Below are 17,447 nucleotides of genomic sequence, written 5' to 3'. Positions count from 1 at the left end.
TATCTATAGGCCATATCTAGATGGGCTTTGAATTAGGAGTAAGGCCCATTCTTGTATTTTTTTTTTCCGCAAAATAATACTTTTCTTTCTAGCGAACGAAGGAAAAAGATTAATAAAAATGAAAAGAATGTGACCATTATAAGCATAATCAAGCGTATATGATCCAACGCTGCAACCGCATGTGTGATTCATGAGGACGAAGGAGATACTTTCAATCTTAAAAAGCGGTGAAAGGGTCATCTTGCTCTTGCAATGCTCTGAGTAACTGAATTTGAAGATGATGATCTTTTTTTTGTATGAAAGGTAAGAGACTATGTAAAAATATATCATATTAATAAAATTCTTTTCACTTTATTGAATGTATAAATAAATAATAACTATGCCCCCAGCATAAGTGCGGGATGTAATACTAGTATGATATACATATATAACCCACAAATTAATCAAAATTCGAGAAATTATTAAAACACAAAAATATTATCGCAAAAAAAGTTGTATGTCAGTTGATGTTTCGAGCATATGTTACTTGGTCGTCTTCTTCAAATTTGCTTACTCGATTAGTCTTACAACGTATGACTCAAGGATCTGCAGCAGACGGGTTTTCAGGGTGTCGACAAGGGTCCTCTGTTGTTCTAGTAACGTGGTAAATTTCCGTTCCACACGACGGAGAAGGTGGAGTGTCAGTGTGGACGCGAACTTAATTACATAAGAATCAATATGTAAAAATAGCACAAATTAAAAATGAGATCAAGTTAAAAAAAAAAAAAAAAGAAACTGAAATGCATTATCAGAGCTAAAATATGAGGCCAAAAACTATAAATAAACTTATCATATTATATTAAAAATATGAAACTCTACTTAACCCATGTAAGCTTACAGGAATTCTTGTAATATTCTAATTGACAGATGTTAAATATATATATAGGCAGGTGAATGCTAACTTTGATTTTAGAAAAGTATAAAATAAAAATCGTGAATTTGATTTATTTTTTGAAAATTATATAGGAAGTGAATTTATTTGAGTTTTATGTTTAGAAAAAAAGTGATTTTTAAAAGTGAAAACTAAACAAAATTAGTTCCAAATTTTTATAAAAATATGTAGGGTTAATTTAAAATTAATATAAACGTTAACTAATTTTTTGTTAGCTAAACTTTGTTTTCAAACATAGCACTTTAATTAATTTCACTAATACATTTCTCATCAATATGTAAGTTGAAAAAAATGTAAAACATGAAAGCATGCAATACTTCAAACTTAAATTTACGAATGAAGCATCCAGTTTTCTGATTATTAAAAGTTCCGAATTCATAATATATACTAAATTTTCGAAAAAAAAAAAGAACTGACCGTAGTGGTGGAGTCTAGCTGCCTTGACTGGATCATGAAAGGATAGAGATAAAAGTATAAGAAGCAAACTTGGAAGAAGTGAAGCTATTTGTGTTTTCTTCATTGCCATTGCTCCTATTCGATTACACTTTGTGCATCTTTAAGTTGTTGTACTTATATAGAGAAATGAAGTTAAGGGTAGACTAGAGAATTAAAGCATACATTTCAAATTCAACAACATAGTTCATTTTTTATATAACATAACGCGGTTTTCTTGCATTAGGATGCAACAATTCTTTAATTGAATATTCAACCGACCATTAGACTGTTCTGTTTGACAGAATGAATTTTGTATGATCTGTAATTGAACAAAATCGTAAATGCAGGTGACTTCGATCGAGAACGAATACCAAGTTTGGAGATGCAATGTGATAGTTATGTATAGTTTAACCAAACAAGTTATAATGCCACTGAACTGATTACTGAATACTCATGATTTCTTGTCCTTTAGTTCCCTCATGTCCTATAAAATCAAGAAGATATCTCATTTGTGTTTGGTCAATCCAAAGCTTAATTACGTGTTCTATTAAATATCATATATTATCAAGTTCTTGACTAGAAAGTTTCTTCTTCTTTTTCTTGGAATTGTTCAAGCGTTTCGATTTCATATTGAATCTTGTAATATACTACCCATTTTATATCTACATCAAGGTAGACTAACAGAAAAAAAAAAACCAAATATTTTCGTTGTGGAACAGTTTGCATCTTCTCATTGGTTATATGAATTACCGAGAGTTACAAAGACCAATAGAGAGATTGAAGTGCTTGGCTCAACGATTACGAATTATTTCAAAGGCTTATTACCTCTACAAGCTACTAGAAATCTAGAATACAAACAATGACAAGTAACATTATACAACAATTTTACAACAACAAAATGCAGACCTATCAAAATCTGCTGCGGAGAAAGCAAGCGTTACTCATATTGGTGACGTGTTATTGAATACATGGTTAAACAACAGATTGGAGTAGAGCCTCATGTACAGCTTCTTTAGTGGGAAGAGCAGGGATTGCACCTCTCTGTTTAACTGTTAATGCCCCGCATGCATTCGCAAACATTAGCGCCTCTCTCAGTCGCTCTTCGTCCTGAAACAATTCGGTTTTCTCAGCTTATGTGTTTTTGTTCTCATGACAATCTTAAGTTATGATTAATGAGTGGTACTATACTCTTTACCAAATCCATCACCTTAGACAATCTGCCGAGTCAGCCTTATAAATCTAACCCTCTCTAACCAAACTGCTACATCTAGTTTTAAAATGAGAAATGAGGTTACCTGAAGCAAGGAGAGATCATTGGCTAGTTGTGATAGTATCCCAGCAACAAATGCATCACCAGCACCTGTTGTGTCCACTACATCCACCTTCAATCCATGCACTCTCCCGCTAAAATCCTGAACATCGGAAAAGATTTCTATGCATGTAGTATCTTCATTAAACGTTAAATATGAAGCCTATGGATACTTAGTTCTGATTCGAATACACACCTTGGTGTAGTACCGACAGCCTTCAGGGCCTTCAGTGACAAGTAGTAGTTTCAGCGTAGGATGAAACAACTTGCGGACGACATTATCATCGTACGGATCTTCTCCTTTCGTTAGAAAAATTATCTCCTCTTCGCTTATCTTGAAAACATTATATCAAACAGAGACAACAAGTTTCAGTACTTGAGAAAGAAAAAAAAAAAAGATAATATACACAAATGTATCCTATAAAGATAACCTTTATGATATCAGCAGTGTCCCAAATGTTCAGAATCTCATCTCTAGCGTTGTCTGCAGAAGGCCACAACGGGAGCCTAAGGTTTGGGTCATAAGAAAGAATAACACCAGCTTCCTTAGCAGCCTTTGAGGCAGCTATATGCGCAGACTTACACGGTTCTGTGATAAGACTTATCGAACCATAATGGAATATTTTCGCCTAGCACAAGATCAAAGGTAAAAAACTGTTAGAAAATGAAAACTGAAACCGACATGTGGTTTGTTACATGTTCATCAGAGTTACCTTTTTAATCAGATCAAGATCAAGCTCAGACACTTCTAACAACATATCAGCACTCGGGTTTCGATAAAACATAAACTCTCTTTCACCTTCACTAGTCAAAGTCACAAAAGCTAAAGCAGTTCTTGCACCAGGATCAAACCGCATACCTTCATTGTTCACATTGTTATCTTTCAAAATATTCGCTAGCATATAACCAAACTCATCTTCACCAACCTGTGCAGCACAACAGTTACCAATCTTTAAAAAAAAAAAACAAATCAAAACAAAGAACACACAGAGGTTTTGTTTTTGTAATCAACCTTGCCAATGAAAGCTGAAGAACCACCAAGACGAGCAATACCAACAGCTACATTAGCAGGTGCACCACCTGGAGCCTTTTTAAAAGCCGGTGCATCGGCTAATGAAAGTCCACTAGTTGTTGGTACAAAATCAATTAGCATTTCCCCAAAACAAACCACATAAGGTGACTCTTGTGTTGTTGAACCTTCACTAGACAATGCTCTTCCTTCAAAAAAACAATAACAAAAACAATTATACAATTTAAGGAATTAATAAGAACCAATTAGATTTTAAAACTAATCTAAGTAGTTTAAAGAAATGCATAGATTTAACAACGGTTTCAAGAACAGTTCTGTTCTGTTTTTTTTTTTTTTTTTTTTTTTCGGAGTTTTATGAGAATTTGAGATAACAAAAGCAAAAAAATGTGTGGAACCTTTGAGATTAGATCGTGAATTGAAGAGTCTAGAAGAAGAAGAAGAAGAAGTAGCTTTGATGGAGATGCTACGACGGTTTGAAGTGAGTGAGTACGGAGTTGATCGGAGATATGGACCGGAGAAACAGAACGTGGAAGTGGCGGCTTGGAGAGCCATGGTGGTCGGAAAATGCAAACGGGAAACGCAGAGATCCGCGTTTTGGAGACGCTACTTTTGTGTGTTGTATGCTTCTGAGACGAAGAAGAAGCTGAGTGAGTAGAGACAGTAACAGAGGGAGGAGCGGAGGAACCGAAGGTAATCGGAAAGGTCATTTTCATTATAGCGCTAATTAACACAATGATAAGTTTTTTTAAACATTTGTTTAGATGTAGTAATTAATTGATAGGCTAAAAACCAAAATTAAACAGTAATTTTGATTTTGAGAATGGTGAATTTTGGCAGGACTATAGTTAATTAGTGGAACCCAATTTTGGGGTCCTATTCTCTTTTTGATACAAGAGAAGAGAGCAATCAAAGAATCCAACAAATCTTTCACCTTTTTCTTTGATTCTCCTGTGATAGTAACCTTCTCCACATGCCTAGGCATCTATATCTGTTAATAATATTTAGATAAATTAAGGAAAACCATCACTCTATTGAATTTAGCAATTGAGAAACATGTAGTTAATGTTTTTTTTTTAAATTAATTAATGAATCAGAATTTTTTTTTTGTTTTTTGTCGTCTGATAAAAACAAAATCTGAAAAGAGTACAAGAGAAAAATAAAAGAAACAACCACTACCTACACTTGATACTGAGGTCACTCGACCCTCCAAGTGAAAACATGTAAGAACAAAAACATACCACACCGATCATTCAACAAATTTACCCTTCAAAATCCTTGCCTACTTGATCTTCCAGCCAAGAAGGGCCTCCCAAAGATAAATAGGACTAAAACCTCCCCTCTCGTGTTACACTCTTGGCGATAGCCACAACCACTTTGTTTGCCGAGCTAAGCACATGGTGGCATTCCCAATAGTCAAAACTCGATAATATCATATATATATCTTGCAACAACGAATCAAAACGCGGCCATTCCCTCGGATTATTAATAGCTGCAACTCATGCAACATTATTCATCACCAGTTCAACCCGAGTAATATGTAGGATCTGCAGTGCCTCCAGAGCCCAAAGGGAACACCAAAGACCTGCCAATATTTCCGTGTTGGATCTCTCTAATGCAATGCGTGCATGATGGAGAACTTGATTGTCTCGAGTAATCCACGCACCACCAACCATTTGAGAGCTCTTTCCCCAAGACGTCGCAATGTTACATTTCGTAATTCCAGGCATTGGTTTCCTCCATGTACCCTCGAGAGAATGATGTCTCGCTACCCCCAGTAGATCCAAGTTTCTATCTAGAGCTTGTGCAGCAAACCAATATGAAGAATGCGTAAACGCTTTATCCACCAGCTCCCTTATATCTCCCTGTTTTCCTTAAAATAAAAATGTGTTCCTCCATTTCCATAGTTCCCACAACAACCATGGAATCATATGTCTAATCTCCTCCGGAACCCACTTGTCCTGCATTATTATCAGCAAATGATCCCAATTCCCCACCAAATCTGACTCAGAGAAACCCCCAGAAGGCGGAGGGATGTTAGCAATGGCACATGCTTGTCGTGAAACAGGACACGAGAATAGCATATGACAGATTGTCTCCTCCTGGTGACCACATATTGAGCATATGGTGTCGACAGCTAATCCCCGTGAAGCAAGTCTTTCTGAAACAGCTAAAGCACCAGAGAGCATTCTCCATAAGAACGTTGGTATCTTTGGTACAGTCTGCAGTTTCCACACCTTCGCTTTCATACTTGTCAATTTGACCTTATCTTCCAAGCGAGGTTCATAGAGTGAAGGTAGAGTCCGAAGTAGCCAGTACCCACTTTTGACAGAATAACCACCAGAAGGCATATACGGCCAGATATAACGATCTCTCTTTGTTGCAGCAGTTTTCATCGCGAGAATCTGTTTAGCATCATCAGGCGTAAACAAAGCATTTACCTTCGCAGCATCTCATTAATCATCCACCTGGCTACGCAGCTCCACCACCTTCAAGTTGACATTAAAGAAAATGTCGCTCCAGTATGGTGCTCTAGGATGCTTATCAAAAATCCATTTATCTTTTCAGACGTATGTATCTATGCCATTCCCTATTGTCTTCATCAACCCTTGCTTCAAGAGGTTACGACCATGAAGTATACTTCTCCACGCATAAAAAGGCCTTGAGCCAGAACCACATTCCAAAATAGTCGACTTCCTAAAATAGCAGATTTTGTAAAAACGAGAAACCAGTGACTCAGGGTTGTTGAGGATCCGCCAAGCCTTCTTGGCAAGGAGGGTTTGATGAAAATCTTTCAGATCTTTAAAACCTAAACCACCATCTGCTTTGGACTTACACATTTCAGACCAAACCACCCAAGCAATTTTTCTCTGCCCCTGACAGCTATTCCACTAAAAATCCTGCATGGCACTTGTGAGTTTCCTGTAGAGATGTTTGCTCAGACGAAAACATGACATTGCATATACCGGAAGTGCCATTGCTATCGACTTGAGTAGAGTCTCTTTTCCCCCTAAAGAAAGGGTCTTTGCATACCAACCATGTAGTCTCTTTTTGAGTTTATCACCAATAAAAGCCAGAAGAGCCTGTTTTGAGCCACTAAAACACTCTAGCAAGCCCAGGTAAGACCCCGCTCCACCCTCTGCTGTAATCCCCAGAGTGTTTTTGACCAGCAGTTTACTTGAGTCAGGCGTCTTGCTGCCAAATGTAATTGAAGACTTCTCAAAGTTAATTTGTTGTCCCGATGCCTTACCATATAGGTGTAGACAAGTCAAGAGTTCTTCACATTCCTCCTTGGATGTACGACAAAACAATAGGCTATCATCAGCAAATAGCAAATGTTGGACAGTCGGACAAGAGTCATTAAAACTGAAGCCAGTCAGACTCCCCATTGATCTCCTCCTTTCCATAACATGGATCAAAGCCTCCGCACACAGGATAAACAGGAATGGCGAAAGAGGATCACCTTGTCGGATTCCCCTCTCTGGTGTAACAAAGCCAAAGGGACTCCCACTGATAAGCACTGAATATGTGGCAGAACGAACACACATCATTATCCAATGAATCCACCTAGAGGCAAAACCCATACGAGAGAGAAGATGTTCCAGGAAGTCCCATTCAACTCTATCATATGCCTTTGACATATCTGTCTTAATCGCCACAAAATCCGAGTTGAATTTAGTATGCGTCCGCAGCGCGTGAACCATCTCATGTGCAATCAGTATGTTGTCAGATATTAATCTTCCAGAGACGAAAGCACCTTGCGTCTTAGAGACCAGAGCCGGAAGGTATTTCTTGAGCCTTGTGCATAAAACCTTAGACACAATTTTGTAGAGGACTGAACACAAACTGATTGGCCTAATATCCTTCATTTGGTTGGCATTGTCCTTCTTGGGAATGAGACATATTTGAGTATGATTCCAGTCTTGTGGGAGAGTTCCATCCTCAAAGAAACCTTGAATCTCCTTAACGATATCATCACCAGCTATTGACCAATACCGACGAAAGAAAGCGCCAGTCCATCCATCAACACCCGGAGCACTATCTACTTTGATATTAAACGCCGCTTGCTTAATCTCCTGTGCTGTCACCGGAGCCGCCAGTTGTTGATTCATCCCAGCTGGTACCCTTGGTGCCATACCCTCTAACAGTTCCTCAAAGTTACCAGGACTGGATTTTTTGAACAACTCTGTGAAATACTCTGCAGCAATGTTACCCTTAGACCCCTCCTCAAAGCATTCGAAACCGTGTTTGTCAACTAAGGAGTTGATTCGATTCTTCAGTCTCTTATACTGAACGCTCCTGTGAAAGAAAGCTGTATTTTTGTCACCTGCCTGAAGCCAGGATTCTCGACTCTTAGACCTCCAATAGGTTTCCTCCTCTCTAAAAGCAACTGTGAGTGCCCATTTAAGCTGACACAATCTCTGGAAATTAGGGAATTGCTTAGTAGCCTCCTCTTCCAAATCTCGACGCAATAACTGGATCTGAGTGTCAGAGTTAGTAAGATGAGTTCTCTTCCATCTGGACAGAGCTTTTCTACACCGGGAAAGTCCACTGAGCACACACTTGTTATGACTCACATCTTCCAAAGCCCACTGTTCACGAATTATATCTGATGTTTCTGGCTTACTGATCCATCATTTATCAAATATGAACCTCCCTCTGAACTTTGTATCATCTCCAACTAGTCTTGTGATTATCGGACGGTGATCAGATCCCATCAGTTCTAGATATTCTGTATTAGCCCTTGGAAAACAGTGTAAACCAACCATTGTTGCCAAAGCTTCTATCTAGACGACATTGAACCCATACATTATCTCTACGTCCAACCCACAAGAGTCTATTACCGCAACTTGGTATTTTCTTGAATCGACTACTTCTTGCCATGGTTCTGAATGGATAGAACGAGCTCTCTGGATGCCTAGGACCACCTAGTTTTTCAGAGTTATCCATTATCTCATTGAAGTCGCATGTAAGTAACCATGGATCATCTCTTTGGATACCAATTCGTGTAATGCGTTCCCAGACAACCTCTCTCATTTGTCTAACCGGATCCCCATAGACAAATGTTATATAAAAAACCGTAGAACCCTGACATATCCTTGTGTCAATCACCCTTGAGTCAGACTGTAATACTTCGACTCGGAACATGTCTTTCCAGAACAGAGCTAAGCCACCACTCAACCCAACCGGATCGACAATGTGCACATTATCATATCCCAGCCACTCTTTCACCCCCATAACGTGTTCACTGGAGTTTTTAGTGTCCAGGAGGAACAGAAAATCCGGATAATGCTCACAACGCATCTCCTTCAGACGTCGAACTGCCGAGGTGCTCCCCATGCCTTGGCAGTTCCAACTGATTACACTCATTGAGAACTGGGTGGTTTCTGGAAAACCACCGAACCCGACTTATCAACAACAGAAACCACATCACCATGTACACTTGCAGTATCCACCATTGGTTTAAAAACTCCATCTATTTGCTCCGGTACTTGTTGACCTACCATAGGAACAGTCTTTAAAAACTTAGATGAGACTTCACCATCCTCTAAGGCTTTCCTTTTGATAGCAGGACCAAACATCTGCTCCTTAAGCACCTCTTCCGAAGTACTAATTGAATTACTACTCGACAAAGTCCCCTCATTCTTTGATTTACGTTTCCAAGAAGAAGTCTTTTTATGCGACTGTTTCTTACTACCACTAAGCGTCTCTTGGATACCAGCTAGTACACCCATGTGGAACCCTATAGAACCGGCCTGTTCCATCGCCATGAGCTTACTAGACTCTACCACGGGTGCATTGGTCTTGTTAGGACCATCCTCCATTCCACTATCACCAATCACAGGAGACAAAGGTTTGGTTGGGATTTCCACCAGAGCCTGCAGATATCCAAAAACCAGTCCTTTCCCTTTACTAAGATCAGGAGTTAACGTAGGAGGGCTTTCCAGACGAAGCATTAAATTCTGAGCACGAGTGCTTGAGGAGATAGAGTCTAAGGTTGCCCGGAGTGCTTGTTCTCTCTGAACCGCCAAGGCAGGATCTCCTGATTGCAGAAACTTCTTCATCTCAGCAAGGACTTCTGGTACAACCACATTAGACTGAGCAGAACCACCTGTAGCCAATGGTTGTTCCAATAAGGGTAATATTGAATTCGCAAGATCCTTGGGGTAAAGGTTTTCCCTAGTCGAAGCCTTCCGCGAGCGCTCTATATCAGACACCTGCCTTCTACTATCGCATTGCAGGAAGGGACATCGTTGCTTATCATGTGTAAGCCTGAGGCAGTGGAAGCAGGACTTACGGACTCTCTCATACTCGATGTTTAACCAACGCGAATCCACCTTTAGGTAGTTGGACCGACTTTGATTTGATCAAAGGGTTTGCAGCATCAAAGATCACCTTAGCTCGGACAAAGGCGTTGTACTGAGATCTTTCCGGATCGAAAGCTATCTCTTTCACATGGCCAATTCGCCCTGCAACCGCCTCAATAGTCTTGAGGGTAAGATAATTGACTGGTATGTTGCTTATTCTAATCCAGATCGGGAATGCCTTTAAGAGGTTTGCTGGCGGAGATTCAACCCATCTCTCTAGGATTAAAACCCACTCATCACAGGTCCAAAAACCGGTTCTCAACACCCTTTCCAAATCACTCTCCAGTTGAAAAATGAACTGGAAAGTATTGTGGGATAAAGCAATACCACGAACTCTCTCATAGACTCCCCAGACGCGTGGCATCTTCATAATCATCTTTGCCATCTTCTGGCATTCCGAGTTGAACAGTCTTCCCAATAGGCCCAGTTTGCACTCGACCGCCACTCCAAAATTGCCGTCCTCTGTTAGGATGATCGGTGTGTCATCTGCTATCGACATCGAACTCATCGCTAAATTTAGGTTCGCTTCCATTACCAATAGAAATAACTCAATCTTTGTTTGTGAGAAATCTAGAGAACACAAGGCTGGTAATATCCTCGGCGGCTTGAGGAACAACCCTAATTTTCCAAAGTGAGATCTGAATATTGCGAGAATATTCGCTCAATATCCATCGGAACTGGAAGATTTTGTAAATCTTTTGGTAACCTAAAGAGATCGCAACCCATAGTTGCCTTTTTCCGGCTAGGAAACACTTCCTCCGACTTTATAATCCAGCATCTAGGGTTAGATGAAAGACTCTCACCGAGACCAAGGGTCATGAGCTCAAAACCATCTTTTGTGACTATTTATGAAATAACGAATTAAGTAATGAATCAGAGATTTTAGAACAAAATTTGTAATTGAAAAAAAAAAACACGGATTTTAATTCTTTACCCAAAAATAATGAGTTGACAAAAAAAAAAGAAAAAAAAATCTTCTCTGAAAAATATATGCAGTATTACTACCAGTGTCTAAAATGCGTGCGCTTTGACCGTATATGCGCCGCATATTCTCTATTCGGTGTCGTAACATATCGAATACATCTTATACGGCTTATTATGCGTTTTCTTATAAAGCGGGTGCCTGGGCACCGCATTGTCTACGATACAACTCCGCCGAGACGTCTTCCGTACGTTTTGTTAAGTGGAAAAAAACTAGTTTCTCAATAGTTAATGAAAAACCTTAAATACAATCCCAAGTAATATTGATATCTCTCTGGCTATACATCTCGTTTTCATAGCTCATTAAATTCTATTGCTCTTATCTATTATTCGGTATTCCTCTTTGGTTTATCTCTCTACTCCGATTGACCTTCTTCCCAACGTAAGCTACTCTGCTGCTTCATGGTCACTTTCGTGTATCGTAGTCTTTGTGGTACAGTTTTTCTTTATTATTTAATATTATACAATACTAGTAATAGTTTGTTGATGTCTCTATTCGTACCTTTGGTTTATTGTTCGTGGCTATTCCTTGTGAAATGTTTATATAAGATTGATTGTTGGAGTTACAATCATGTTCTGCTGTCATGATTTGATTATTTAATTATTTCTGTTTATATTTTTCGTATTGCTTTTTCAGTAAAAGTTGGAGGAGATTATCATCAAAATTCAGCTGCTATGATCTCTGACTGCATAAATATTTGCTTTAAGAATATAGTTATTTTATAATTTATATATATATATATATTACACTAATATATATATATATATATAATTATTTAGTATATATAAATATTCGCCTAGGCTCCGCCTAAACACCCGCATATACAGCTAAGCGCTAGGTATTCGTCTATCGCCTAAAGAACGTCTAACGCGTTTTAGAATATTGATTATTACTGTGTAGAGAACGCCTAACGCGTTTTAGAATATTGATTACTACTGTATAGAGAACGCCTAGCGCGTTTTAAAACACTGATTACAAGTATGGAATTATCAATTTAAAGCCTTTTAGCAGCTTAGGTGTATCCAAAGGGCCTTTGTTGGGCTTCCCGTCAACTCAAGTCCCACGTTAACTAATCACATGATTAACTAATTTATATCTTAATTTTTTATTTAGTTTCCTTTTTACTTTTTTTTTGTTTTTTTTCTTAGCGTCGTATAATTGTTTTTGTCGGTTGCTTAAGATATTGTTTTTCACAGCTTCCACAAAGAGTACAGAAGAAAAAGAAAAAGAAAAAAAAAATTCATTTCGTCTCTCTAAATCGAAGAAGAAGAAGAAGAAGCTATGGCGGATCAGCTAACAGATGAACAGATCTCTGAGTTTAAGGAAGCTTTTAGCCTCTTCGACAAAGATGGAGATGGTTAGTTTACTCTCAATCTCATCTTCTTCCTCTTTTTCAAATCTCCCTCTTGATCGTAGTCTTAAAACCGTTTCAGATCTCGCTTTTTTTTCTTCGTGTATGATCGGTCTCAGATTCGGAATTTTTAGAGTCTGATTCATTTATACGCTTTTAGATTTGGTGATATTATGCTGTGTTCGATCTCTGATTTGTGTGGTTTTGCTGCGCCGGTGTTGAATTTGATTGATTGTTTCCTTTGATGTCGTCGTGTTGTTCTATATCTCTTAGCATCGATTTCAGGGGGTTTTGGTGTTTCTTTGAAGCTTGCTTTGTATTAGATTGAGGATCCTTGTTCTAGTAAGTATCTGAGTTCTCTTTGTGTTCTTGAATCTAGAGAAAGAATGGTGAAAGATTCTCAGATTCGATTTCATATAATGTTCTATAGAGGGTGCTATGATCTTATGCTATTGACATTGATGTGGCATGATATTACTTTAGTTAGCGTATTTGTAACGAAAAGGTGAATCATATTAATGCATGAGCCAGTGGTGTGAGTACTAATGCCAAGAAACCAAAGTTTTCGTGTGATGTATGCTAAGACTGTGGTTACCATTGTCATTGCTAGGTATTAGGTAAGATCATGTAATCGTTTACAAAAGATATCTTGTACGTTATATTAACTACAAATACTAATGTTGGAACATTGTGAAAGAGAAACAAATTTTTGGTGGTCTTTGGGTGTATGTTTCATCTTTATTCGTTTATTGTTTCATAATGAAATAAATACTTGCATTAATGCTGCTTAGCTTTGTCCATTATAGGTTTGGTATCTTGTTCTGAATCAAGTCTCAGTTTGTCATTATTGCGTAGTTTATGTAGGTATGCTGGTCACAGGTTTAAGTTATAAGATAATCTTTAGTTTTAGCATCGATCATGGTATTTTCATAATGGAAGATTCTTAGATTAAAGTGATTTATCTGGCATGCATCCATTTCCTGGTTCATGTATTTGGTGTTTGTTGGCTAAAAAATGTTTATCACAAGACGTGGTTTCATTCATATTTCATATGTGTATATTATAGTTTGATTCTGTCATGGAATCTACTTGCAAGGAGGTATGTTGCCACAGGTTAAAGTTCTCTGATACTGTTTAGTTTCATAAGAGAAACAAACAACCATCATGTGTGTGTTTAGCCCCTATCATTCTCAGATTCGAGTTCTTTTTGTGGTATCCATTGATGTTCATGAATGTGTTTGTTTTTGTAACTCAAAAAGTTTTGTTTAAGATACATTTATCACAAGACTTGTTTCATTTATGTTCTCTAATGTGAATTGTTTACTGATTGAATAGGTTGTATCACCACTAAGGAGCTGGGAACAGTGATGAGGTCTCTAGGGCAGAACCCAACAGAAGCTGAGCTACAAGACATGATCAACGAGGTGGATGCTGATGGTAACGGCACCATTGACTTCCCCGAGTTCCTTAACCTAATGGCTAAGAAGATGAAGGACACAGACTCGGAGGAAGAGCTGAAAGAAGCATTCAGGGTGTTCGACAAAGACCAGAACGGTTTCATATCCGCTGCAGAGCTCCGCCATGTCATGACGAATCTAGGAGAGAAGCTGACTGATGAAGAGGTCGAGGAGATGATCCGTGAAGCTGATGTTGATGGAGACGGTCAGATAAACTACGAGGAGTTTGTCAAGATTATGATGGCTAAGTGATGATCAGATGAAAATGAAGAATAAAAGTGATGTGATGATCTGTTTAGGCTTTTACTATCTACAAAAAAAAAAGATTCAGACCTCTAGTGTTTTGGGTTTGATTGAGCCTAATAGTTCTCAAGATTTTAACAGACTGAATTTGTGACTTACCTTTTTTTTTTTATATATATTTTGTGGGTCTTTTCTTAATGGCATAATTGCATGTTTAGATCTTGGTAACTAGAGTGGTCACAAAAAGCATTGTTATATGGGGAAAAAGTTATATCACTTGCGATGCCTACGATCTTGTTTATATTGTTCAGTTCAAATAGGCTTCACAAGCATATTGTTGTTGTAGAACTCATATAAAACACAAACTCATACGCAAAGTGCATATAGAAAAGGGATGCAGTGGGAGGGGTGATCTAAATGGAGTTAGTGACAGGGCCAGCAATAACATAGCTAAACAGTAGTAACAACAACATGATCAACTGAATTTCAAGAGAGTTAAAAAGAAACTGCAGCCATACACAGCTGGGACAACCACAGATTAGAAAGGGGAATAGTCTGCGATGTAACTTAAGTTTTAGCCTTTTAGGTGATGAAGTAAGTAAGAAATTGGCTGAGTATGACTGATTTCGCTTGCAACCCTTTACAAATGTTGGTCAAGTGGCGTATCATGTGTGGTGTGCTCGAGAGCCAATGTAAGATGGACTCATCAGAAGATGATATAACTTACTGTATTAACGTTCCCTTTTCTTAATAGTAAAGAGAAGTTGACAAATACACATCGTAATCACAGAGGAGGTAATAATAATGTAGAGAATGTCATACTATATTATATAGATGTCTTACAAAGGTTTTAATATGAATTTTAATTGCGTCATCAAAACCTTACTTGCAAGTCCGGAATTGGACTAGTCAATCCTTTTCATTTAGAATAATTTGCACTCAGCTAAGTAAAATGAGTATGACGTCTTCTTCCAGAAACACACAAAAACATGTGCTTTCTAAATACTAAATAGCATGTCATTTTGTTATAAATAACAATTGTTTTCACGAAAGTTATTTTTTACATAAATATTGCATCCTAATTAAATGTCTTCTATGTATAAAAAATATCATACTCAATTTACATGATTAAGCGTATTGTTGGTAGGTATTGTAGAAAACCAGTAAAAGAATTTATACAAAATTAAAATTCAACCTTTAAGACTGTACGTGTAGGACTTTACAGCATGATTTGGTTGGCTTTAATCCTGTAAAAAAAAAAAAATGGTTTTGGGGAGAACTTACAAAACTTCCGATAATACTTAATTATCATTTTAATTTTTGTTTGTAACAAATTCCACAGCCAGAGCGCTAATGAAAAACTTGCAACCTAAATTTTATAGAAAAACAAATTAGAGGTACAATCTTAAGTCTTAGATAAATATTATCCTAATATTCTCACAATATGGGTTACCTACCTAAAGAATTAATTTATTTAACAGAATAAATGCGGTAATCATTTGTCATCCAACCGTCACTTAAGAAGAATTGTAGAAAGGGACTTGCTTCAACATAAAATATTTATCATAGTAAAACTATTAAAAAAATTTAAAACACAAAAAAATAACCAAAAAGAAAGGACAATATGCTTGACTAGTAGTAACATGACACACCTTAAATATTTTATGTTGAAGCAACTATGACTTAAGATTGTACCTCTAATTATGATAAATATTGGTCATAGTCTTAGATAAATATTAATCATTTGTCATCCACACGTCAAGATATATATTAGTCATAGTTGCTTCAACATAAAATATTTAAGGTGTGTCATGTTACTACTAGTCAAGCATATTGTCCTTTCTTTTTGGTTATTTTTTTGTGTGTTTTTTTTTTAGTTTTCTTTTAATTTTCTACTTAATAACATTGATTAATATAGTAGGGGAACTAATGATTCAAATAATTTTTGTTTAAATATTTTCTCAAACACTTTTTGAATATAAACAAATTATGTTTCTAAATTTTCTAAGAAAAATCTATCCATATTCACTACAAACTACGACATCATCATCTATGATCTTTCCTATAAAAAGTTATACAATATACAAAAGATAAACATTTCAATCGTATAGTTTGATTCTATTATTTATTAACTCTTGGCCTAACAAATATGTGATGGGCCTGATTTAGCCCAAACAACCAATCCAATTGCTATGTCCAGTCAATTTCTCTAAACCGATCAGCATTTTTTTTGTTTTCCCAAACACTCACCGAAAGAGAAAAAAAAAATCACTTCTGGAACTCACCGTCCCCGACCCAAACAGTTTTAGAACTGGAAAAATCAGATTCTTGAAGAGGCTTTTTCTTCCTCCTTCCTATACGACAAAATCAAATACAATTGAATCATCAATCGAAACTTGGTTAATCAGACTAATCATCAATGTTCCACTCCCCATCCACGATCATTTTGTGGAACTTGTTAACTTGATATTTTTTTACAGTCGCATGGATTAGAGTTGCCTACAGTCTTGGTTAATCAGACTAATCATCAATGTTTTAAACACATACATAATATATAGATTCATGTCCGGATTAATATAGACGAATATAAGCTTACCTCAACATCTGCTAAGATCATTTCTAAGGTTTCTCTGGTGAGATTAGTATACTGCCTCCATGAATGAATAATCCGCACTTGAATTTTTCAAGTCGTCTTGAAAGGTTTAATGTTGGTGAGACTTGTGATTCCATTATTTGCAGCAGTTTTTTTTGAAGGTCTGAATTTGTATGGAGTGTATACTTGTACGCTATACTCCGAATGGCATAGCCATATATTTATAATTCGAGACTCATTTATTTAGAATAGATCTAGAATATATTTGCAAATAAATTATCAAACAAAAATATGGTAAGTTCTTGAAATTTTGTAAAATTTTCTATCGTTAATATAGGTAACATTATACACTATTTATTTGCAAATAAATGAGCATACATGAATTGTATCTTTTCCTGAGATTTCGTGTAATTTATTATCGATAATTAAGGTATCCATTATTAACGATTTTATTGAAAGAAGAACATAAATTTGGAATAGTTTCTTAGTCTATGTTCCTATTAAATATAATTGTTGAATTGTAATAAATGTTTCCCGTTTAGTGGTTTTCCTAATTTTCCCCCAAATCTTGGCCTTATTTTTTTTCCTTTTTATGTAATTAATAACCTCACGATTTTTGTATCCATATCTTTTCCTTTTAAAAATTTGATGACTTAGATTCGTTTTTTTTTTGGCTTCAACTTAGTTTTGAGAATTGCTCCTTTTTAATGCTTTTGCACTCCTGTTCGTTTAAACTTATGTATTAAAACGT

General features: G+C 36.9%; 4 protein-coding genes and 1 long non-coding RNA gene across 5 annotated transcripts; 1 reads left to right on the top strand and 4 right to left on the bottom strand.

Moving 5' to 3' along the window:
• Window positions 1–312: 312 nt before the first annotated feature.
• LOC109129636 (uncharacterized) lies at window positions 313–1,468 on the bottom strand. The gene is made up of 2 exons (XM_019238141.2): window positions 1,349–1,468; window positions 313–696 (listed from the first exon to the last, which is right to left on the bottom strand). Exons 1-2 carry the CDS (start codon window positions 1,455–1,457, stop codon window positions 578–580), a joined length of 228 nt encoding a protein of 75 aa, XP_019093686.2. The 5' UTR covers window positions 1,458–1,468; the 3' UTR covers window positions 313–577.
• Window positions 1,469–2,068: 600 nt separating this feature from the next.
• LOC104750423 (putative fructokinase-6, chloroplastic) lies at window positions 2,069–4,549 on the bottom strand. The gene is made up of 7 exons (XM_010472215.3): window positions 4,101–4,549; window positions 3,688–3,893; window positions 3,389–3,601; window positions 3,107–3,304; window positions 2,872–3,009; window positions 2,662–2,778; window positions 2,069–2,473 (listed from the first exon to the last, which is right to left on the bottom strand). The coding sequence occupies exons 1-7, from the start codon at window positions 4,255–4,257 to the stop codon at window positions 2,339–2,341; spliced, it is 1,164 nt and encodes a 387-aa protein (XP_010470517.2). The 5' UTR covers window positions 4,258–4,549; the 3' UTR covers window positions 2,069–2,338.
• Window positions 4,550–5,201: 652 nt separating this feature from the next.
• Window positions 5,202–9,042, bottom strand: LOC147925560 (uncharacterized). Its single transcript, XM_087492671.1, has 5 exons — window positions 8,584–9,042; window positions 8,356–8,489; window positions 6,669–8,235; window positions 5,655–6,107; window positions 5,202–5,567 (listed from the first exon to the last, which is right to left on the bottom strand). Exons 1-5 carry the CDS (start codon window positions 9,040–9,042, stop codon window positions 5,202–5,204), a joined length of 2,979 nt encoding a protein of 992 aa, XP_087348797.1.
• A 3,045-nt stretch (window positions 9,043–12,087) lies between these two features.
• Window positions 12,088–14,301, top strand: LOC104750422 (calmodulin-1). Its single transcript, XM_010472214.3, has 2 exons — window positions 12,088–12,409; window positions 13,739–14,301. Exons 1-2 carry the CDS (start codon window positions 12,334–12,336, stop codon window positions 14,110–14,112), a joined length of 450 nt encoding a protein of 149 aa, XP_010470516.1. The 5' UTR covers window positions 12,088–12,333; the 3' UTR covers window positions 14,113–14,301.
• Window positions 14,302–16,033: 1,732 nt separating this feature from the next.
• LOC147925559 (uncharacterized) lies at window positions 16,034–16,907 on the bottom strand. The gene is made up of 2 exons (XR_015583594.1): window positions 16,700–16,907; window positions 16,034–16,457 (listed from the first exon to the last, which is right to left on the bottom strand). It is a non-coding gene; the product is annotated as an uncharacterized LOC147925559 (long non-coding RNA).
• Window positions 16,908–17,447: the final 540 nt, after the last annotated feature.

The sequence above is a fragment of the Camelina sativa genome, chromosome 16, assembly GCF_030686135.1.
Source record: "Camelina sativa cultivar CO46 ecotype springtype chromosome 16, ASM3068613v1".
Lineage (NCBI taxonomy): Eukaryota > Viridiplantae > Streptophyta > Magnoliopsida > Brassicales > Brassicaceae > Camelina > Camelina sativa.
The sequence above is the reverse complement of the archived record's forward strand: the minus strand, read 5'-3'. Positions and strand labels throughout refer to the sequence as shown.